Source organism: Oncorhynchus mykiss, chromosome 1 (assembly GCF_057628025.1).
Source record: "Oncorhynchus mykiss isolate SJ-2025 chromosome 1, ASM5762802v1, whole genome shotgun sequence".
NCBI lineage: Eukaryota > Metazoa > Chordata > Actinopteri > Salmoniformes > Salmonidae > Oncorhynchus > Oncorhynchus mykiss.
The window spans coordinates 5,056,288-5,080,000 of NC_143022.1; the positions used below are offsets into that span (position 1 = coordinate 5,056,288).

General features: G+C 47.1%; 1 protein-coding gene across 1 annotated transcript in view; it reads right to left on the reverse strand.

Moving 5' to 3' along the window:
* The window catches only part of LOC110486761 (kinesin-like protein KIF1A), a 185,676-nt gene that overhangs the window by 45,440 nt on the left and 116,523 nt on the right, over positions 1-23,713 (reverse strand). Inside the window, exons 25-30 of the mRNA XM_090182482.1 lie at positions 21,809-21,883; positions 13,560-14,045; positions 3,884-4,002; positions 3,573-3,658; positions 1,076-1,211; positions 83-248 (exon numbers count right to left, since the gene is read on the reverse strand). Of these exons, the coding sequence (XP_090038608.1) occupies positions 83-248; positions 1,076-1,211; positions 3,573-3,658; positions 3,884-4,002; positions 13,560-14,045; positions 21,809-21,883 (1,068 nt within the window). The remainder of the gene's footprint in view (positions 1-82; positions 249-1,075; positions 1,212-3,572; positions 3,659-3,883; positions 4,003-13,559; positions 14,046-21,808; positions 21,884-23,713) is intronic.

The following is a 23,713-nucleotide window of genomic DNA, read 5'->3' on the forward strand; positions in this document are numbered from 1 at the left end:
TACGGGCGGTCTAATAGATCTGTTGATCTGAAAGATCTTAGAACCTACAATAACAACAACAACAACAACAACAACAACTTACTTGAACTGGCAGAAGATGTCAGCGTACTCTGCGGAGATGCTGGAGGCCTGGAGGACCGTCACTCTGAAGGTGAAGATGTTACCTATCCTCAGGTGTTCCAGGGCTCCGTCCAGAGCTCCTCCCTCCAGGTTGGTCTTCAGGGGGCTCTCCAACTCATCTGGACTGGCTACAGGAGGGGGGGGGGGGGGGGGGGGGGGGAAGAAGAGACATTGAGTACATGTAGTGTGAGAATTCTCTCTGTAATACACTACCCTACATCCTTACAATTGTATATCTTCAGTGAATCTGTTGGTTCACTCTGGCACACTCTCATAAACACACTGCCTACCCGTACATAAATACATTTAACATAATGAATATAAGTACTGTACACGCAGACAGACCACACCCACACAAACAGTTTGATGAGAGACCACAGATAGTCTCTCTCGCAAGACAGTATGATGAGACATCACAGCGGCTGAGGAGAGACAGTTTGATGAGAGACCACAGATAGTCTCTCTCGCAAGACAGTATGATGAGACATCACAGCGGCTGAGGAGAGACAGTTTGATGAGAGACCACAGATAGTCTCTCTCGCAAGACAGTATGATGAGACATCACAGCGGCTGAGGAGAGACAGTTTGATGAGAGACCAAAGCGGCTGAGGAGAGACAGTTTGATGAGGTACCACAGCGGCTGAGGAGAGACAGTTTGATGAGGTACCACAGCGGCTGAGGAGAGACAGTTTGATGAGGTACCACAGCGGCTGAGGAGAGACAGTTTGATGAGGTACCACAGCGGCTGAGGAGAGACAGTTTGATGAGACATCACAGCAGCTGAGGAGAGACAGTTTGATGAGACATCACAGCAGCTGAGGAGAGACAGTATGATGAGACATCACAGCGGCTGAGGAGAGACAGTATGATGAGACATCACAGCAGCTGAGGAGAGACAGTTTGATGAGGTACCACAGCGGCTGAGACAAGAGACTACACAGCCAGTGGTCGTTACCCGCACAATTGTTGTTGTTGACCTCATCGGCCGAGGGTTCCATCCCTGAGTTCTGTCCCTCCCCTTCCACGAAACGCAGCTCTTCCTGGGACTCCCCGGTACGGGATAGACCAGTGGGGCACGACTCAGCCTGGAACTGACCACAAGGGACAGCATACAGTTAGCAAAGCTGGGAGGTAGGCCTAGTCACTGACTAGCCACAAGATAGCATACAGTCAACAAAGCTGGGAGGTAGGCCTAGTCACTGACTAGCCACAAGATAGCATACAGTTAACAAAGCTGGGAGGTAGGCCTAGTCACTGACTAGCCACAAGATAGCATACAGTTAGCAAAGCTGGGAGGTAGGCCTAGTCACTGACTAGCCACAAGATAGCATACAGTTAGCAAAGCTAGAGGGGGTAGCCAGCTACTGACAGTGAGAAAGGCTAGAGGTGGTAGCCAGCCACTGACCGTTAACAAGGCTAGAGGGGGAAGCCAGCTACTGACAGTTAGCAAGGCTAGAGGGGGTAGCCAGCTACTGACAGTTAGCAAGGCTAGAGGGGGTAGCCAGTCACTGACAATTAGCAAGGCTAGAGGGGGTAGCCAGCTACTGACAGTTAACAAGGCTAGAGGGGGTAGCCAGCTACTGACAGTTAACAAGGCTAGAGGGGGTAGCCAGATACTGACAGTTAACAAGGCTAGAGGGGGTAGCCAGATACTGACAGTTAACAAGGCTAGAGGGGGTAGCCTATCCCCTGACCGTTAGCAAAGCTAGAGGGGGTAGCCAGCCACTGACAGTTAGCAAGGCTAGAGGGGGTAGCCTAGTCACTGGCAGTAAGCAAAGCTAGAGGGGGTAGCCAGCCACTGACAGTTAGCAAGGCTAGAGGGGGTAGCCTAGTCACTGGCAGTAAGCAAAGCTAGAGGGGTTAGCCTAGTCACTGGCAGTAAGCAAAGCTAGAGGGGGTAGCCAGCCACTGACAGTTAGCAAGGCTAGAGGGGGTAGCCTAGTCACTGGCAGTAAGCAAAGCTAGAGGGGTTAGCCTAGTCACTGGCAGTAAGCAAAGCTAGAGGGGGTAGCCTAGTCACTGGCAGTAAGCAAAGCTAGAGGGGTTAGCCTAGTCACTGGCAGTAAGCAAAGCTAGAGGGGGTAGCCAGCCACTGACAGTTAGCAAGGCTAGAGGGGGTAGCCTAGTCACTGGCAGTAAGCAAAGCTAGAGAGGGTAGCCAGCCACTGACAGTTAGCAAGGCTAGAGGGGGTAGCCTAGTCACTGGCAGTAAGCAAAGCTAGAGAGGGTAGCCAGCCACTGACAGTTAGCAAGGCTAGAGGGGGTAGCCTAGTCACTGGCAGAGCTACAGTAAAGGCAAATATGTTTATAACTAACCCAAGATAGGCCACAGCCTGTCATTTCCAATAGGAGCAAATTAATAATTGTTGGCCAAACAAGCAAGGGGGTGGGCAGAGCCAAGGACAAAATAGCGAGAGCCTATCACTTTCTAGTATGTACTTGCATATTTCCATTAGAGAATGCCTACTATGTGAAGTGTGCGAGCGCAATAACTAAATTCGCACTTGAACTCCTTCGACAGCTTACAATTGGCTCATTCATCCCCTCTCCTCTCCCCTGTAACTATTCCCCAGGTCGTTTCTGTAAATGAGAACGTGTTCTCAGTCAACTTACCTGGTTAAATAACGGTAAAATAAATAAATAAAAATAAACAACGCAAATGTATTTTTACTGCCGACCACTGGGCTTCCTCTCATCACCATATTTGGTGGTGAGTGGAAATGCCAATCGGATTCTTCTGATTTGTACATCCGGTGAAACATCTGGCTCATTGTTCTATCGGTGGAAGACGTGGTAGCCTAGCCACTGACCGTTAGCAAAGCTAGTGGGGGTAGCCTAGCCACTGACCGTTAGCAAGGCAAGTGGGGGCAGCCTAGCCACTGACCATTAGCAAAGCTAGTGGGGGCAGCCTAGCCACTGACCATTAGCAAAGCTAAGAGAGATAGCTCATAGATTTACATATAGATACTTTAGACATCGTATCGGTCCCATTAGGGCGTCTGTGAGAGCATGGTCAGCGCCAAAGGATGCCATCTCTATTTTGAAGTAGTACATTTTCTTCTACTAATACTTCTATGAGTTGGTAAACAAACTGAAAAGGTGCATACTGCCCCCTAGAGGGTGTAGTCTGAACAGGTTTAAAGACAATGTTGATGTTTTACTACCACCTGCAGTTATGGAATGTTTGCTCACAAGTATATTTAATTGGCTGATGTCGCCTGATGACCTGGATGGAATCATGTGATCCTTCCATAACCCATAGGAAGTCCCACCCAGCTGACCGCTACTTCAAAATGGTGAAAGTCCTCAATAATCAAGCTTTTGAGCACTAGAGTCCTCTATCTATCTCTATGACTCCCGACAGTTAGCTAGTAAAACTAGGGGAGCTACATAGGCACTGACTAGAGAAAACAGTGCCCGATATCCTCTGTGGGTTTGCTCAGGAGACGTACCTTCTCAAACTCCCGGTCCTCGAAGGAGATCTTGGCAGTGCCAGACTGACGGACACCGGAGCCGTAGTCAGGTGCCTCCTCGTCAGCTGGAGGGAAACACAAAACACCTTCACTTGACTTCCTCTAGAAGTCACACTCAGTCTGTCCTAGAGTTAATCCCTACCTGAGCTAATATACTGGCTGTAACGTGCGTCTTATGAAGTTCCATGTACTGTACAGCTCCCTACGCTTTATGTTAGGCTATTAGCTTGTTGGCTGCATTGAGTTTGATTGATTGTAATGTGGGTGGAGGTCTATGGTCCAGGTTTTACCTGAGATTGCCTGTACAGCCACCCTGAGAAATCCTTTCACCTCTCCCTTCTCACTGATGACGGCCACACGATGGACCAGGGGCACAGGGTACAGCAGGTTACTCAAGTACACAAAGGCTCTGTGGGGGAGGGACACAGGGAGAGAGGGAGAGGTGCAGAGAGGGAGAGAGAGAGAGAGAGAGAGAGAGAGAGAGAGAGAGAGAGAGAGAGAGAGAGAGAGAGAGAGAGAGAGAGAGAGAGAGAGAGAGAGAGAGAGCGAGAGAGAGAGAAAGAGAGAGAGAGAGAGAGAGAGAGAGAGAGAGAGAGAGAGAAAGAGAGAGAGAGAGAGAGAGAGAGAGAGAGGGAGAGAGAGAAAGGTGGGGGGAGACAGGGACACAGGGAGAGAGGGAGAGGTGCAGAGAGAGAGAGGTGCAGAGAGGGGAGAGAGAGAGACAGTGAGAGAAAAAAGAGAAGAGAGAGAGAAAATAGAAGAGAGAGAGAGAGAGAGAGAGAGAGAGAGAGCGAATGTACCATTAGAGAGCTCAGAGAGACCAGAACAGTGAGAGAGATAACGTACAGAGATAATGAGATAATAACGGAACATTAACACAGCACGAGACAAACACACCAAGCTGCAAAGCAACCAAACAGAAGCCGGGACTGCACTCGACTGGACAGCTCTGGTGATGACCATGGCTACCCTTTACTATCCCCTCTCTGGGTGTGTCTGGTCAACATAATAGCTTTAGGTCAAGATAACAGTGGTACAATTAAGGAGCAGGAGGGAGGCTGTGTTTTTAGTTTTTGAGAGCTTGGTGAGGCTAAGGAGCATGTTATGTCGAAGGTGAAACTACTGTATGTCTGCTCTCTCTCTCTCTCTCTCTCTCTCTCTCTCTCTCTCTCTCTCTCTCTCTCTCTCTCTCTCTCTCTCTCTCTCTCTCTCTCTCTCTATATATATATATATATATATATATATATATATATATATATATATATATATATGTGAAGCTTCAACTGACTGCGACACATAGCCTACAGTAGGCCTATGGCTTGTAGGGTTAGCTCTTATACTCTGTAACATACTTTAGGCCTACAATTTTGTCTTGCAGTCGAGGACCACATTTCCCAAGAACCAATGGGGCGGGTAGACATTTAAGGGGTAAAGGAGTGGTAGAAAAGGGTAGAGAACGACTAGATTGGTGAGGTGTAAAGAAGGCATGCTCGGGACAAAAAAGAAAAAGGCCTTCTTGACTCAAATGAATAAAAATTAAACAAATCATCATCAAACGGAACATATGGCTAAAAGCTTGAACCAACAGCCAACAGCTTGAAATGTGTTACGACGGGGGAAAAGGACGACACCATAAACACAAAATACGCCTCTCCCACGAGGAGTAGAGGTGCGCTGGTTTGTGCAAAGAGAAAGGGGAGCCGATTCCCATGTCAAATTTTAACAAAAAAAAAAAAAAAAAAAAAAAGTCAAAATAAAGAATATTGTGCTCTGGCATGCCTAAAAGAGACAGCTGTAGTAGAAACCAGCTCTTTCATCATTGAGATATTGAGTCTTCCTGAATCACTTCCTGAATCAGTTGTTTCACATGAATCATTTGATGAATCATTTGATGATTCGTTTCTACTTATCATCAAGAGAACATTCATGATGCGGCAAAGACATCTAGCCATGGAGTGGCTGCCGTTTGCATTATGCACAAACAGATGTCAGAAGATATATGAGACATGTTAGTGTTTAAGATGATTATCTCATTAAAAAAAATGTACATATATATATATATTTTTATTTTCTTTTCAGACATACAAAAAGGTGAGACACACACCCCAAGCATTCGTTGAGCAACAACTTTGCTTGGATTACAACTAAAGCGAAAGTGGCATGGATGGATCCACCAATGAACCATGGAGCCATGGATGGATCCACCAATGAACCATGGAGCCATGGATGGATCCACCAATGAACCATGGAGCCATGGATGGATCCACCAATGAACCATGGAGCCATGGATGGATCCACCAATGAACCATGGAGCCATGGATGGATCCACCAATGAAACATGGAGCCATGGATGGATCCACCAATGAACCATGGAGCCATGGATGGATCCACCAATGAACCATGGAGCCATGGATGGATCCACCAATGAACCATGGAGCCATGGATGGATCCACCAATGAACCATGGAACCATGGATGGATCCACCAATGAACCATGGAGCCATGGATGGATCCACCAATGAACCATGGAACAATGGATGGATCCACCAATGAACCATGGAGCCATGGATGGATCCACCAATGAACCATGGAACCATGGATGGATCCACCAATGAACCATGGAACCATGAATGGATCCACCAATGAACCATGGAGCCATGGATGGATCCACCAATGAACCATGGAACCATGGATGGATCCACCAATGAACCATGGAAACATGGATGGATCCACCAATGAACCATGGAAACATGGATGGATCCACCAATGAACCATGGAAACATGGATGGATCCACCAATGAACCATGGAGCCATGGATGGATCCACCAATGAACCATGGAACCATGGATGGATCCACCAATGAACCATGGAGCCATGGATGGATCCACCAATGAACCATGGAACCATGGATGGATCCACCAATGAACCATGGAAACATGGATGGATCCACCAATGAACCATGGAAACATGGATGGATCCACCAATGATCCATGGAGCCATGGATGGATCCACCAATGAACCATGGAGCCATGGATGGATCCACCAATGAACCATGGAAACATGGATGGATCCACCAATGAACCATGGAAACATGGATGGATCCACCAATGAACCATGGAGCCATGGATGGATCCACCAATGAACCATGGAGCCATGGATGGATCCACCAATGAACCATGGAGCCATGGATGGATCCACCAATGAACCATGGAACCATGGATGGATCCACCAATGAACCATGGAAACATGGATGGATCCACCAATGTGTACAGGTGCAGCGTCATCATCAAGAAGGATGTCAAGCCACTACCACATCCTTCTTGGTGTGATCTGTGTAGCCTAGATCAAGCCCTGGTGTGATCTGTGAAGCCTAGATCAAGCCCTGGTGTGATCTGTGTAACCTAGATCAAGCCCTGATTATGATCGGTGTAGCCTAGATCAAGCCCTGGTGTGATCTGTGTAACCTAGATCAAGCCCCGGTGTGATCTGTGTAGCCTATATCAAGCTCTGATGTGATCTGTGTAGCCTAGATCAAGCCCTGGTGTGATCGGTGTAGCCTAGATCAAGCCCTGATGTGATCTGTGTAGCCTAGATCAAGCCCTGATGTGATCTGTATAGCCTAGATCAAGCCCTGATTATGATCTGTGTAGCCTAGATCAAGCCCTGGTGTGATCTGTGTAACCTAGATCAAGCCCCGGTGTGATCTGTGTAGCCTATATCAAGCTCTGATGTGATCTGTGTAGCCTAGATCAAGCCCTGGTGTGATCTGTGTAGCCTAGATCAAACTCTGATGTGATCTGTGTAGCCTAGATCAAGCCATGATGTGAAAGTAAGAAACAGTTTAAGGTAAATGCTCACAAGACAAGTAATTTCTGATGAGATTCAAAAGTATGAAAATGATAAAGACAAGAATGAAAGCCCCAAAATGTCTACCAATTTATTTAGATATTCGTTCCATCTTTGGCATATGATAGTTAAAGAAGAAGCCTTATTCACGAAAATAACAGTGTGGCTGGTAGTTACCAATGATGAAATTTCTCCCTGAGAACCGAGGCAAGGAGTGCTGTCTGACGCAGCTAGATTAACGTGAGCTGGAGTGCTAACAGTTATAATTTTTAGGGAGTGCCTCTGATTGTGTAATTCATGAAAGGGCAGTTTGGCTTCTAGGGAGCTGGTAGGGAGCTGGTAGGGAGATGGTAGGGAGCTGGTAGGGAGATGGTAGGGAGCTGGTAGGGAGCTGGTAGGGAGTTGGTAGGGAGCTGGTAGGGAGATGGTAGGGAGCTGAAAAGGAGCTGGTAGGGAGCTGGTAGGGAGATGGTAGGGAGCTTTAGGGAGATGGTAGGGAGCTTCTAAGGAGCTGGTATGGAGGTGGTAGGGAGCTAGTAGGGAGATGGTAGAGAGCTGGTAGGCAGCTTCTAGGGAGCTTGTAGGGAGCTGGTAGGGAGCTTCTAGGGAGCTGTTAGGGAGCTTCTAGGGAGCTGCTACGGAGCTGGTATGTAGGTGGTAGGGAGCTGGTAGGGCGCTTCTAGGGAGCTTCTTAGGAGCTGGTATGGAGGTGGTAGGGAGCTGTTAGGGAGCTGGTAGGGAGATGGTAGGGAGCTGGTAGGGAGCTTGTAGGGAGCTGTTTTGGAACTGTTATGTAGCTGGAATGGAGCTGGTAGGGAGCTGGTAAGGAGCTGGTAGGGAGTTGGTAGGAAGCTGGTAGGGAGCTGGTAGGGAGGTGGTAGGGAGCTTCGAAGGAGCTGGTAGGGAGCTGGTAAGGAGCTGTTAGGGAACTGTTAGGGAGCTGGTAGGGAGATGGAGGGAGCTTCTATGGAGCTGGTAGGGAGCTTTTAGGGAGATGGTAGGGAGCTGGTAGGGAGCTGGTAGGAAGCTTGTAGGGGGATGGCAGGGAACTTCTAAGGAGCTGGTTTGGAGGTGGTAGGGATCTGTTCGGGAACTGTTAGGGAGCTGGTAGGGAGCTTGTAGGGAGCTTTGAGCGAGCTGGTAGGGAGCTGGTAGGGAGCTTCTAGGGAGCTTTTAGGTAGCTGGTAGGGTGCTGGTATGGAGCTTCTAGGGAGCTGTTAGGGAGCTTCTAGGGAGCTGGTAGGGAGCTGGTAGGGAGCTTCTAGGGAGCTGGTAGGGAGCTGGTAGGGAGCTTCTAGGGAGCTGGTAGGGAGCTTGTAGGGAGCTTCTTAGGAGCTGGTATGGAGGTGGTAGGGAGCTGGTAGGGCGCTTCTAGGGAGATTCTTAGGAGCTGGTATGGAGGTGGTAGGGAGCTGTTAGCGAGCTGGCAGGGAGATGGTCTGGAGCTTTTAGGGAGCTGTTAGGGAACTGTTAGGGAGCTGGTAGGGAGCTTCTAAGGAGCTGGTAGGGAGCTGGTAGGGAGCTGGTAGGGAGCTTCTTAAGAGCTAGTATGGAGGTGCTAGGGAGCTGGTAGGGCGCTTCTAGGGAGATTCTTAGGAGCTGGTATGGAGGTGGTAGGGAGCTGTTAGGGAGCTGGCAGGGAGATGGTACGGAGCTTCTAGGGAGCTGATAGGGAACTGTTAGGGAGCTGGTAGGGAGCTGGTAGGGAGCTCGTAGGGAGCTGGTCTGGAGCTTTTACGGAGCTGGTAGATGGCTTTTAGGGAGATGGTAGGGAGCTTCTAAGTAGCTGGTATGGAGGTGGTAGGGAGCTAGTAGGGAGCTGGTAGGGAGCTGGAAAGGAGCTGGAAGGGACCTTTTAGGGAGATGGTAGGGAGCTTCTAGGGAGCTGGTAGGGAGCTTCTAGGGAGCTGTTAGGGAGCTTCTTGGGAGCTGGTAGGGAGCTGGTAGGGAGCTTCTAGGGAGCTGGTAGGGAGCTGGTAGGGAGCTTCTAGGGAGCTTCTTAGGAGCTGGTATGTAGGTGGTAGGGAGCTGGTAGGGAGCTTCTAGGGAGCTTCTTAGGAGCTGGTATGGAGGTGGTAGGGAGCTGTTAGGGAGATGGTAGGGACTGGTAGGGAGCTTCTAAGGAGCTGGTAGGGAGCTGGTAGGGAGCTTTTAGGGAGATGGTAGGGATCTTCCAAGGACCTGGTAGGGAGCTGGTAGGGAGCTTCTAGGGAGCTGGTAGGGAGCTTCTAGGGAGCTGGTAGGGAGCTGGTAGGGAGCTTCTAGGGAGCTTCTTAGGAGCTGGTATGTAGGTGGTAGGGAGCTGGTAGGGAGCTTCTAGGGAGCTTCTTAGGAGCTGGTATGGAGGTGGTAGGGAGCTGTTAGGGAGATGGTAGGGACTGGTAGGGAGCTTCTAAGGAGCTGGTAGGGAGCTGGTAGGGAGCTTTTAGGGAGATGGTAGGGATCTTCCAAGGACCTGGTAGGGAGCTGGTAGGGAGCTTCTAGGGAGCTGGTAGGGAGCTTTTAGGGAGATGGTAGGGATCTAGTAGGGAGCTGGTAGGGAGCTTTTAGGGAGATGGTAGGGATCTGGTAGGGAGCTGTTGGGAGCTGGAAGTGACCTGGTAGGGTCTACCTCAGAGCACATGGGAACTAAGTCTAAAGGGGGCATTCACACCCAAATGGTTTGGTGCGTTTTTTTCTGAACTAATTTACCCACTTAGATGGGTTCGCTTGGACTGGTGTGAAGTCTATCCACACTAAACAACACATGTGGTGTGCTCTAAAAGGGTGGTGGTCTCAGTCTGATTAAATTCGTACTGTGGTGCGCTTCGCTGCAGGTGAGAAAGTAGTCCGGATCAAACACAGGTTGCATCATAACTTGATATCTCTGATTATGTGAACGTAGCATCAGGTGCTTCATGATAATCCAGCCTGGTCAGCCGATAATCATAGATGGATTTAACTTCAGCATTTTTTGTCCAATAAACAAATTACTTGCACGGACACATTGTTTAGTTGAGGATATTTTGGGGGATTTTACATTTGGCAACGTGAAACCAACCGGACCAAATTTATGTGATTGGAAACTGTGTGTGAAAGATCCTGAAAGAGTTGAGGCAAGGACTACTGTCTGAAGCTAACAGCTAGCATGCTGTCTGAAGCTAACAGCTAGCATGCTGTCTGAAGCTAACAGCTAGCATGCTGTCTGAAGCTAACAGCTAGCATTTAAGAGCTAGAGTTTCAAGTCAGGGAGGGACTTATATAGTCAGGGAGGGACTTATATAGTTATAGTCAGGGAGGGACTTATATAGTTACAGTCAGAGAGGGACTTATATAGTTATAGTCAGGGAGGGACTTATATAGTTACAGTCAGAGAGGGACTTATATAGTTATAGTCAGGGAGGGACTTATATAGTTACAGTCAGAGAGGGACTTATATAGTTATAGTCAGGGAGGGACTTATATAGTTATAGTCAGGGAGGGAGGGACTTATAGAGTTCTAAGTCAGTCAGGGAGGGTCTTATATACAGTGGGGCAAAAAAGTATTTAGTCAGCCACCAATTGTGCAAGTTCTCCCAATTAAAAAGATGAGAGAGGCCTGTAATTTTCATCATAGGTACACTTCAACTATGACAGACAAAATGAGAAAAAAAATCCAGAAAAGCACATTGTAGGATTTTTTATGAATTTATTTGCAAATTATGGTGGAAAATAAGTATTTGGTCACCTACAAACAAGCAAGATTTCTGGCTCTCACAGACCTGTAACTTCTTCTTTAAGAGGCTCCTCTGTCCTCCACTTGTTACCTGTATTAATGGCACCTGTTTGAACTTGTTATCAGTATAAAAGACACCTGTTCACAACCTCAAACAGTCACACTCCAAACTCCACTATGGCAAAGACCAAAGAGCTGTCAAAGGACACCAGAAACAAAATTGTAGACCTGCACCAGGCTGGGAAGACTGAATCTGCAATAGGTAAGCAGCTTGGTTTGAAGAAATCAACTGTGGGAGCAATTATTAGGAAATGGAAGACATACAAGACCACTGATAATCTCCCTCGATCTGGGGCTCCACGCAAGATCTCACCCCATGGGGTCAAAATGATCACAAGAACGGTGAGCAAAAATCCCAGAACCACACGGGGGGGACCTAGTGAATGACCTGCAGAGAGCTGGGACCAAAGTAACAAAGCCTACCATCAGTAACACACTACGCCGCCAGGGACTCAAATCCTGCAGTGCCAGACGTGTCCCCCTGCTTAAGCCAGTACATGTCCAGGCCCGTCTGAAGTTTGCTAGAGAGCATTTGGATGATCCAGAAGAAGATTGGGAGAATGTCATATGGTCAGATGAAACAAAAATATAACTTTTTAGTAAAAACTCAACTCGTCGTGTTTGGAGGACAAAGAATGCTGAGTTGCATCCAAAGAACACCATACCTACTGTGAAGCATGGGGGTGGAAACATCATGCTTTGGGGCTGTTTTTCTGCAAAGGGACCAGGACGACTGATCCGTGTAAAGGAAAGAATGAATGGGGCCATGTATCGTGAGATTTTGAGTGAAAACCTCCTTCTATCAGCAAGGGCATTGAAGATGAAACGTGGCTTTGTCTTTCAGCATGACAATGATCTCAAACACACCGCCCGGGCAACGAAGGAGTGGCTTCGTAAGAAGCATTTGAAGGTTCTGGAGTGGCCTAGCCAGTCTCCAGATCTCAACCCCATAGAAAATCTTTGGAGGGAGTTGAAAGTCCGTGTTGCCCAGCAACAGCCCCAAAACATCACTGCTCTAGAGGAGATCTGCATGGAGGAAAGGGCCAAAATACCAGTAACAGTGTGTGAAAACCTTGTGAAGACTTGCAAAAAACGTTTGACCTCTGTCATTGCCAACAAAGGGTATATAACAAAGTATTGAGATAAACTTTTGTTATTGACCAAATACTTATTTTCCACCATAATTTGCAGATAAATTCATTAAAAATCCTACAATGTGATTTTCTGGATTTTTTTTCTTCTCATTTTGTCTGTCATAGTTGAAGTGTATCTATGATGAAAATTACAGGCCTCTCTCATCTTTTTAAGTGGGAGAATTTGCACAGTTGGTGGCTGACTAAATACTTTTTTGCCCCACTGTAGTTACAAGGCAGACTTATAGAGTTCTAGTTATAAGGCAGGGAGTGTCTCTGATGAAAGGGTGGTGTGGCAGGTAGTTATCGCTGACATCTATCCCCCAGACCTGACAGAGACTAAGAGCTGAGGCCAGGGTGTGTGATTGGAGCAGAAAGGGTGGGGCAGAGGCTTTGTAGTCATTGGTAGAGTGACACTATAAGGGGACTGAACGAGAGGCAGGGGACCTTGTGTAATTTAGTCTTGTTGATGATCTCTGTATTGGATGGACCCAATCAAAATTATGTCACTCCCATTAACGTGTTCTCACGCTACAGCTACAGACGTGGTTCTGTTGCCCCTCTGCAAAATACTGGACTGCCCTTCCAGACGAGGTTCTGTTGCCCCTCTGCAAAATACTGGACTGCCCTTCCAGACGAGGTTATTTTGCCCCTCTGCAAAATACGGGACTTCCCTCCAGACGAGGTTCTCTTGCCCCTCTGCAAAATACTGGACTGCCCTTCCAGACGAGGTTCTTTTGCCCCTCTATAAAATACTGGACTTCCCTCCAGACGAGGTTCTCTTGCCCCTCTGCAAAATACTGGACTGCCCTTCCAGACGAGGTTCTTTTGCCCCTCTATAAAATACTGGACTTCCCTCCAGACGAGGTTCTCTTGCCCCTCTGCAAAATACTGGACTGCCCTCCCAGACACCATGAAAATGTCAACTTGTAAAAGCAAAGATAGGTCAACGTGGAGGTGTGTAGTTTGGTTGCCTAACAACATCAGAACCTCTATTCAGTGATAATATTGTTGTTAACTCCTCCTTTCCTGTGGTGTGTACGTGTGTGTGTGCAGGTGTGTGCGTCCGTGCATGTGTTCGTTTTGCATTTTGTAGGTGTTGTGTGTGCTTGTGTGCATGTGCGTGCACAAGTTAGTTTGCGTGTTCTCTTGGGGCAGCAGAGCAAGACCCAGAGTGTCTCAGTGTGAAAGAGCTAGTTTCCATCCCCCAGCATGCTCCTGAAACCTCACCAACCTTCCCACTACACTGAATAACGGAGAGCGGTCATAAAAGGGATCCAGGCCTTCGCTGGAGCCGCCTCGGCACAGCTCTCCCTCATCATCATCATCATCATCATCGAGCTCCGAGAACGGGTCGTCCAAAAAGATATCATCGTCCAGATCCCCCAAAGCCTCCAACTCCTCCTCCCCTCCTCGCCCCTCCGGCCGAGTGTCGGCCAGCTCAGTTAGCTCGGAGGTGGAGAGGGTGGGAGAAGGAGTGGGGGAGGGAGTGGGATCACTCATGCGCTCGCTCATGCACACGTTGAAAAGGGGGTTGCTGGTAGGGGGCGGGGGTGCAGCCAGAAACATGGGATGTAAGTTAGATAGTGGCCTACAACAGGACAGATAGAAAAACACTGGTAGGTTAAATCTATTTGGAGGAATAGGCAAGGGACCAGTAGAAAAACACTGGTAGGTTAAATCTATTTGGAGGAATAGGCAGGGGACCAGTAGAAAAACACTGGTAGGTTAAATCTATTTGGAGGAATAGGCAGGGGACCAGTAGAAAAACACTGGTAGGTTAAATCTATTTGGAGGAATAGGCAGGGGACCAGTAGAAAAACACTGGTAGGTTAAATCTATTTGGAGGAATAGGCAGGGGACCAGTAGAAAAACACTGGTAGGTTAAATCTATTTGGAGGAATAGGCAGGGGACCAGTAGAAAAACACTGGTAGGTTAAATCTATTTGGAGGAATAGGCAGGGGACCAGTAGAAAAACACTGGTAGGTTAAATCTATTTGGAGGAATAGGCAGGGGACCAGTAGAAAAACACTGGTAGGTTAAATCTATTTGGAGGAATAGGCAAGGGACCAGTAGAAAAACTCTAGTGTTCACTAGGTACGAAATGTAAGAAAATGGTCCGAAATGGAACGTAAAACTAAGAGGTACCATGTGAACGTTTTTTTTTTTCGCTACAGTGTGCCCTTAATGAACATGACCCTTTTTGGCCCCTTCAGGTTCACATGGAAGACTGCGATGTGGTTTTAGCTGGTTTATCTAATGAAGTTATATATCAACGACTACTGGAGGAGAGTTTCAAATCAAATCAAATCAAATTGCATTTGTCACATGCGCTGAATACAACAGGTGTAGAACTTACCGTGAAATGCTTTTACTTACAAGCCCTTAAACAACAATGCAGTTCAAGAAATATAGTTGAAATAAACTTTAAAAAAAAATGTTTAAGTAACTAAATAAAATAACAATAGCGAGGCTATATACAGGGTGTTACGGTACAGAGTCAATGTGGAGGATATATACAGGGGGTACCGGTACAGAGTCAATGTGGAGGCTATATACAGGGTGTTACGGTACAGAGTCAATGTGGAGGATATATACAGGGGGTACCGGTACAGAGTCAATGTGGAGGCTATATACAGGGTGTACCGGTACAGAGTCAATGTGGAGGCTATATACAGGGGGTACCGGTACAGAGTCAATGTGGAGGCTATATACAGGGTGTACCGGTACCGAGTCAATGTGGAGGCTATATACAGGGGGTACCGGTACCGAGTCAATGTGGAGGCTATATACAGGGTGTTACGGTACAGAGTCAATGTGGAGGCTATATACAGGGAGTACTGGTACAGAGTCAATGTGGAGGCTATATACAGGGAGTACTGGTACAGAGTCAATGTGGAGACTATATACAGGGTGTTACGGTACAGAGTCAATGTGGAGACTATATACAGGGTATTACGATACAGAGTCAATGTGGAGGCTATATACAGGGTATTACGATACAGAGTCAATGTGGAGGCTATATACAGGGTGTACCGGTACCGAGTCAATGTGGAGGCTATATACAGGGGGTACCGGTACCGAGTCAATGTGCAGCAGTAGAGGTTAGTTGAGGTAATTCGTTCATGTAGGTAGGGGTGAAGTGACTATGCATAGATAATAAACAGCAAGTAGCAACAGTGTACAAAACAAAAGGGGGAGGGGCAATGTAAATAGTTCAGGTGGTCATTTGAGTAATTGTTCAGCAGTCTTATTGCATTTTAATTTTTTACCTTTATTTTTAACTTGGCAAGTCACTTATTAAGAACAAATCCTTATTTACAATGACGGCCTACCCCGGCCAAACCCTAACCCAGGGTACAGCCCGGAATCGAACCAGGGTCTCTAGTGACGCCTCTAGAACTGAGATTCAGTGCCTTAGACCGCTGTGCCACCTGGGAGCTGTTAACAGAAGCTGTTAAGGAGGCGTTTGAACGTAGACTTGGCACTCTGGTACTGTTTGCCGTATGGTTGCAGACAGAACAGTCTGTGACTTGGGTGACTGGAGTATTTGGCCATTTTTTGGGCCTTCCTCTGACACCACCTAGTATACAGGTCCTGGATGGTAGGATTATTGGCCCCAGTGATGTACTGAGCTGTACAGACTATCTTTCCCTGGTTCCTCCATGCCGCTCTATAGAACCATGGACTGACCCTGTTGGGGTTTATGTGAACCATGGACTGACCCTGTTGGGGTTTATGTGAACCATGGACTGACCCTGTTGGGGTTGATGTGAACCATGGACTGAACCTGTTGGGGTTGTTGTGAACCATGGACTGACCCTGTTGGGGTTGTTGTGAACCATGGACTGAACCTGTTGGGGTTGTTGTGAACCGTGGACTGAACCTGTTGGGGTTTATGTGAACCATGGACTGAACCTGTTGGGGTTGATGTGAACCATGGACTGAACCTGTTGGGGTTGTTGTGAACCATGGACTGAAGCTGTTGGGGTTGTTGTGAACCATGGACTGAACCTGTTGGGGTTGTTGTGAACCGTGAACTGAACCTGTTGGGGTTGATGTGAACCATGGACTGAAGCTGTTGGGGTTGTTGTGAACCATGGACTGAACCTGTTGGGGTTGTTGTGAACCATGGACTGAACCTGTTGGGGTTGTTGTGAACCGTGGACTGAACCTGTTGGGGTTGATGTGAACCATGGACTGAAGCTGTTGGGGTTGTTGTGAACCATGGACTGAACCTGTTGGGGTTGTTGTGAACCATGGACTGAACCTGTTGGGGTTGTTGTGAACCGTGGACTGAACCTGTTGGGGTTGATGTGTGATGAGATCTTCACTAGTTGTACCTCTGCCATGTTTCTGGTAGTGTAGTGGTAGTGTTGTTGTAGTGTTGTGGTAGTGTAGGGGTAGTGTAGTGGTAGTGTAGTGGTAGTGTAGTTGTAGTGTAGGGGTAGTGTAGTGGTAGTGTAGTGGTAGTGTTGTGGTAGTGTAGTGGTAGTGTTGTTGTAGTGTTGTGGTAGTGTTGTGGTAGTGTAGTGGTAGTGTTGTGGTAGTGTTGTGGTAGTGTTGTGGTAGTGTAGTGGTAGTGTTGTGGTAGTGTTGTGGTAGTGTTGTGGTAGTGTTGTGGCTGTAGTATTGTGGCTGTAGTGTTGTGGCTGTAGTGTTGTGGCTGTAGTGTTTTGGTTGTGGTAGTGTAGTGTAGTGGTAGTGTAGTGGTAGTGTTGTGGTAGTGTTGTTGTAGTGTTGTTGTGGCTGTAGTATTGTGGCTGTAGTGTTGTGGCTGTAGTGTTGTGGCTGTAGTGTTTTGGTTGTGGTAGTGTAGTGTAGTGGTAGTGTAGTGGTAGTGTTGTGGTAGTGTTGTGGCTGTAGTGTTGTGGTAGTGTTGTGGTAGTGTTGTGGTAGTGTAGTGGTAGTGTTGTGGTAGTGTTGTGGCTGTAGTATTGTGGCTGTAGTGTTGTGGCTGTAGTGTTGTGGCTGTAGTGTTTTGGTTGTGGTAGTGTAGTGTTGTGGTAGTGTAGTGGTAGTGTTGTGGTAGTGTAGTGGTAGTGTTGTGGTAGTGTTGTGGTAGTGTTGTGGCTGTAGTATTGTGGCTGTAGTGTTGTGGCTGTAGTGTTGTGGCTGTAGTGTTTTGGTTGTGGTAGTGTAGTGTAGTGGTAGTGTTGTGGTAGTGTTGTTGTAGTGTTGTTGTGGCTGTAGTGTTTTGGTAATGTTGTGGTAGTGTTGTGGTAGTGTAGTGGTAGTGTTGTGGTAGTGTTGTGGTAGTGTTGTGGCTGTAGTGTTTTGGTAATGTTGTGGTAGTGTGTGTTGTGGTAGTGTAGTGGTAGTGTTGTGGTAGTGTTTTGGTAGTGTTGTGGTAGTGTTTTGGTAGTGTTTTGGTAGTGTTGTGGAGCGTTTTGGTAGTGTTGTGGTAGTGTTGTGGTAGTGTTGTGGTAGTGTTGTGGTAGTGTTGTGGTAGTGTTGTTGTGGCTGTAGTGTTTTGGTAATGTTGTGGTAGTGTTGTGGTAGTGTAGTGGTAGTGTTGTGGTAGTGTTTTGGTAGTGTTGTGGTAGTGTTTTGGTAGTGTTGTGGTAGTGTTGTGGTAGTGTTGTGGTAGTGGTAGTGTTGTGGTAGTGTCGTGGTAGTGTTGTGGTAGTGGTAGTGTTGTGGTAGTGTTGTGGAAAGTGTTGTGGTAGTGTTGTGGTAGTGTTGTTGTAGTGTTGTGGTAGTGGTAGTGTTGTGGTAGTGTTGTGGTAGTGGTAGTGTTGTGGTAGTGTTGTTGTAGTGTTGTGGTAGTGTTATGGTAGTGTTATGGTGGTGTTGTGGTAGTGTAGTTGTAGTGTAGGGGTAGTGTAGTGGTAGTGTTGTTGTAGTGTAGTGGTAGTGTTGTTGTAGTGTTGTGGTAGTGGTAGTGTTGTGGTAGTGTTGTTGTAGTGTTGTGGTAGTGTTGTGGTAGTGTTGTGGTAGTGTTGTGGTAGTGTTTTGGTAGTGTTGTGGTAGTGTTTTGGTAGTGTTTTGGTAGTGTTGTGGTAGTGTTGTGGTAGTGTTGTGGTAGTGTTGTTGTAGTGTTGTTGTGGCTGTAGTGTTTTGGTAATGTTGTGGTAGTGTTGTGGTAGTGTTGTGGTAGTGTTGTGGTAGTGTAGTGGTAGTGTTGTGGGTAGTGTTTTGGTAGTGTTGTGGTAGTGGTAGTGTTGTGGTAGTGGTAGTGTTGTGGTAGTGGTAGTGTTGTGGTAGTGTTGTGGGAGTGTAGTGGTAGTGTTGTGGTAGTGTTGTTGTAGTGTTGTGGTAGTGGTAGTGTTGTGGTAGTGTTGTGGTAGTGTTGTTGTAGTGTTGTGGTAGTGGTAGTGTTGTGGTAGTGTTGTGGTAGTGTTGTTGTAGTGTTGTGGTAGTGTAGTGGTAGTGTTGTGGTAGTGTTATGGTAGTGTTATGGTGGTGTTGTGGTAGTGTAATGGTTGTGTAGTGGTAGTGTAGTTGTAGTGTAGGGGTAGTGTAGTGGTAGTGGTAGTGGTAGTGTTGTGGCTGTAGTGTTGTGGTAGTGTTGTGGTAGTGTTGTGGTAGTGTAGTGGTAGTGTTGTGGTAGTGTTATGGTAGTGTTATGGTGGTGTTGTGGTAGTGTAATGGAGTGTAGTGGTAGTGTAGTTGTAGTGTAGGGGTAGTGTAGTGGTAGTGTTGTTGTAGTGTAGTGGTAGTGTTGTTGTAGTGTTGTGGTAGTGTTGTGGTAGTGGTAGTGTTGTGGTAGTGTTGTTGTAGTGTTGTTGTAGTGTTGTGGTAGTGTTGTGGTAGTGTTGTGGTAGTGGTAGTGTTGTGGAGCGTTGTGGTAGTGTTGTTGTAGTGTTGTGGTAGTGTAGTAGTGTTGTGGTAGTGTTGTGGAGTGTTGTTGTAGTGTTGTGGTAGTGGTAGTGTTGTGGTAGTGTTGTGGAAGTGGTAGTGTTGTGGTAGTGTTGTTGTAGTGTTGTGGTAGTGTAGTGGTAGTGTTGTGGTAGTGTTATGGTAGTGTTATGGTGGTGTTGTGGTAGTGTAGTTGTAGTGTAGGGGTAGTGTAGTGGTAGTGTTGTTGTAGTGTAGTGGAGCGTTGTTGTAGTGTTGTGGTAGTGGTAGTGTTGTGGTAGTGTTGTTGTAGTGTTGTGTAAGTGTTGTGGTAGTGTTGTGGTAGTGTTGTGGTAGTGTTTTGGTAGTGTTGTGGGGCAGTGTTTTGGTAGTGTTTTGGTAGTGTTGTGGTAGTGTTGTGGTAGTGTTGTGGTAGTGTTGTGGTAGTGTTGTTGTAGTGTTGTTGTGGCTGAGTGTTTTGGTACGTTGTGGTAGTGTTGTGGAGTGTTGTGGTAGTGTTGTGGTAGTGTAGTGGTAGTGTTGTGGTAGTGTTTTGTAGTGTTGTGGGTAGTGGTAGTGTTGTGGTAGTGGTAGTGTTGTGGTAGTGTCGTGGTAGTGTTGTGGTAGTGAGTGTTGTGGTAGTGTTGTGGGAGTGTAGTGGTAGTGTTGTGGTAGTGTTGTGGTAGTGTTGTTGTAGTGTTGTGGTAGTGGTAGTGTTGTGGTAGTGTTGTGGTAGTGTTGTTTGTAGTGTTGTGGTAGTGGTAGTGTTGTGGTAGTGTTGTGGTAGTGTTGTTGTAGTGTTGTGGTAGTGTAGTGGTAGTGTTGTGGTAGTGTTATGGTAGTGTTATGGTGGTGTTGTGGTAGTGTAATGGTTGTGTAGTGGTAGTGTAGGGGAGTGTAGTGGGTAAGTGGTAGTGGTAGTGTTGTGGTGAGTGTTGTGGTAGTGTTGTGGTAGTGTTGTGGTAGTGTAGTGGTAGTGTTGTGGTAGTGTTATGGTAGTGTTATGGTGGTGTTGTGGTAGTGTAATGGTAGTGTAGTGGTAGTGTAGTTGTAGTGTAGGGGTAGTGTAGTGGTAGTGTTGTTGTAGTGTAGTGGTAGTGTTGTTGTAGTGTTGTGTGTTGTGGTAGTGGTAGGTTGTTGTGGTAGTGTTGTTGTAGTGTTGTTGTAGTGTTGTGGTAGTGTTGTGGTAGTGTTGTGGTAGTGGTAGTGTTGTGGTAGTGTTGTGGTAGTGTTGTTGTAGAGTGTTGTGGGGTAGTGTAGTGGTAGTGTTGTGGTAGTGTTATGGTGGTGTAGTTGTAGTGTAGGGGTAGTGTAGTTGTAGTGTAGGGTAGTGTTGTGGTAGTGTAGTGGTAGTGCTGTGTTGTGGTAGTGTTGTGGCTGTAGTGTTGTGTTAGTGGTAGTGTAATGGTAGTGTTGTGGGTAGAGTGTAGTGGGTAGTGTTGTGGTAGTGTTGTGGTAGTGTAGTGTAGTGCTGTGTTGTGGTAGTGTTGTGGTAGTGTTGTGGTAGTGTTGTGGCTGTAGTGTCGTGGTATGGTTGTGTTGTGGTAGTGGAGTGTTGTGATAGTGTTGTGGTAGGGTAGTGGACGTAGTGGGGGTATGTTGGTGTTGTGTTGTGGTAGTGTAGTGGAGTGTTGTAGTGTCGCGGCAAGCGTAGTGGTAGTGTTGTGGTAGCGTTGTGTTGTCGTGGTAGTGTTGTGGTAGTGTAGTGGAGCGTTGTAGCGTCGTGGTAGTGCAGCGGTGGTAGTGTTGTGCAGCGTTGGCGTTGTGGAGCGTTGTGGTAGTGTATTGGCTGTAATGTTGTGGTAGTGTTGTGTTGTGGTAGTGTTGTGGTAGTGTTGTTGAGCGTTGTGGTAGCGTTGTGGCTTAGTGTTGTGGGGGCGTCGTGGTAGTGTAGTGGGTAGTGTTGTGGTAGTGTTGTGGCTGTAGTGTTGTGGTATGGTTGTGTTGTGGTAGTGGTAGTGTTGTGATAGTGTTGTGGGGCAAGGTAGTGGGTAATGTAGTGGTAATGTTGTGTTGTGTTGTGGTAGTGTAGTGGTAGTGTTGTAGTGTTGTGTAGTGTAGTGGTACGTAGTGGTAGTGTTGTGGTAGTGTTGTGTTGTGGTAGTGTTGTGGTAGTGTATTAGGATGTTTGTGGGTAGTGTTGTGTTGTGGTAGTGTTGTGGTAGTGTTGTGGTAGTGTTGTGGTAGTGTTGTGTTAGTGTTGTTGTAGTGTTGTGGTAGTGTAGTGGTAGTGTTGTGGTAGTGTTGTGTTGTGGTAGTGGTAGTGTTGTGTTGTGGTAGTGTTGTGGTAGTGTATTGGCTGTAATGTTGTGGTAGTGTTGTGTTGTGGTAGTGGTAGTGTTGTGGTAGTGTTGTGGTAGGGTTGTGTTGTGGTAGTGTTGTGGTAGTGTATTGGCTGTAATGTTGTGGTAGTGTTGTGTTGTGGTAGTGGTAGTGTAGTGGTAGTGTTGTGGTAGTGTTGTGGTAGTGTTGTGGTAGTGTTGTGGTAGTGTTGTGTTGTGGTAGTGGTAGTGTAGTGGTAGTGTTGTGGTAGTGTTGTGGTAGTGTTGTGTTGTGAGTGGTAGTGTAGTGGTAGTGTTGTGGTAGTGTTGTGGTAGGGTTGTTGTCTGACCATGCTTTGACAAGGTAGTCATGTGCTGTACCTGCCGACCAGACGGAACCAGGGGAATCGGTTCTTAAAGGGGTCTCCTCCAGTCATCTACGTTCTCACAGTCTTTATGGTGCTGTTGGGAACCTCCGCAGCTCTGTCAGCATCTCTCATCAGGTCCAGGTGCTGCCTGCAGGGGGCACCAAGAGACACAGGACATCAGAATAGAGCAGAGAGGTAGATAGAGAGAGAGAGAGAGAGGGAGAGAGAGAGAGGGAGAGAGAGAGGGGAGAGAGACACAGAGAGAGAGATAGAGAGAGAGAGGAGAGAGAGAGGGAGAGAGGGAGGGGAGAAAGATAGAGAGAGACACAGAGAGAGAGAGAGAGAGGGAGAGAGAGAGAGGGAGACAGAGAGGGGGGAGAGAGACACAGAGAGAGGGAGAGAGAAAGATGGGAGCGAGAGAGGGAGAGAGACACAGAGAGAGAGAGAGAGAGAGAGAGGGGGAGAGAGAGAGAGAGAGAGGGAGAGAGAGGGAGAGAGAGAGGGAGAGAGAGAGAGAGAGAGAGGGAGAGGGAGAGGGAGGGAGAGAGAGAGAGAGAGAGGGAGAGGGAGAGGGAGAGGGAGAGGGACCTAACTAACTGTACTGTGTCACCAATGATGAATGATGCAGACCAGGACTTACCTGAATAAATGCAGACCCAGACTGAGGACTGAATATGTACTTATGTATGATGGATATGTATATGTAATGAGATGCAGACCCTACTGAATGACTAATGACTATGTACTAATGAGCTGAATGACTATGTATGTATGTGTATGTATGTATGATGAATACTTAATGATAATGAATATGTATACTGACTAATGTATGTATGAAGGACCAATAACTCAATAACTTAATCTATGTATGTATGTATGTATGATGTATATGTATAATCTATATACGTATACTGATGATGATACTGAGGATGATCTAGACCTGATGATGTTACCAGTTAACGGTTAACGGTTAATGGTTGGTTGGTGTCTGGTCTGGTTGGTTGGTTGGTGTCGTTGGTTGGTGTTGTTGGTGTCGGTGTTGGTTGGTGTTGGTTGGTGCTGGTTGGTGTCGGTGTTGGTTGTTGGTGCTGGTTTGGCTGTCTGGTCTGGGTTGGTGCCCGGGTGTTGGTCTGGTGTCGTTGGTTGTTGGTTGGTTGGTGTCGGGTGCTGGGTTGGTTGGTTGGTTGTGGTCTGGGTCGGGTGTCGGTGTGCTCGGTTGGTGTCGGTCTGATGTACAACCAGGGGTTAGAATGGAATGTAATGTAATGGAATGGTGTGACGTGTTGGGTTGGTGTTGAAGGGATGGAATGGAATGGTGTGACGTGTGACTGGGTTAGTTGTAATGAATGGGTTGGGCGTGTGTCGGTGTTGGTGTGAACGAGTGCGGCGTCGGTTGGGTGTGGCGTGTGTTGGCTGTTGGTGTTGGTGTGCCGTGTCGGTGTGCGCGCGCGCGCGTTGGTTGGTGTCGGGTGTCGGTGTCGGTGTCGGTGTCGGCTACCGTTGAAGGTGTTACGTGTTAGGTTGGGTTAGGTTGTTGCAACCGGTGTCGGGTGTCGGTGTCAACGGTTGGGGTCGGTGTCGGTGTTGGTGTCGGTGTCGGTTGGTTGGGTGTCGGGTGTCGGTGTCGGTGTCGATGTTGGTGTCCGGTCGGGTGTCGGTGTCCTATATGTATACCTACGTACCTACACCTATATGCCATACTATACTGGGATCTGACCTACTGACACCTATATATACTGGATGATTATCTATCTATATGTATATATATATATGTATCTATAGATCTATCTATCTATATTATATGTATATACTGAATACCTACTATCTATACTATGTATACTGTACTGTATATGTACTGTATACCTACTGTACATGTATATAATGTATACCTATATGTATATGCTGCACTGTATATATACTGTATACCTGCACTATATACTGTATACCTACCTATACTATACTATACTGTACTGTACCC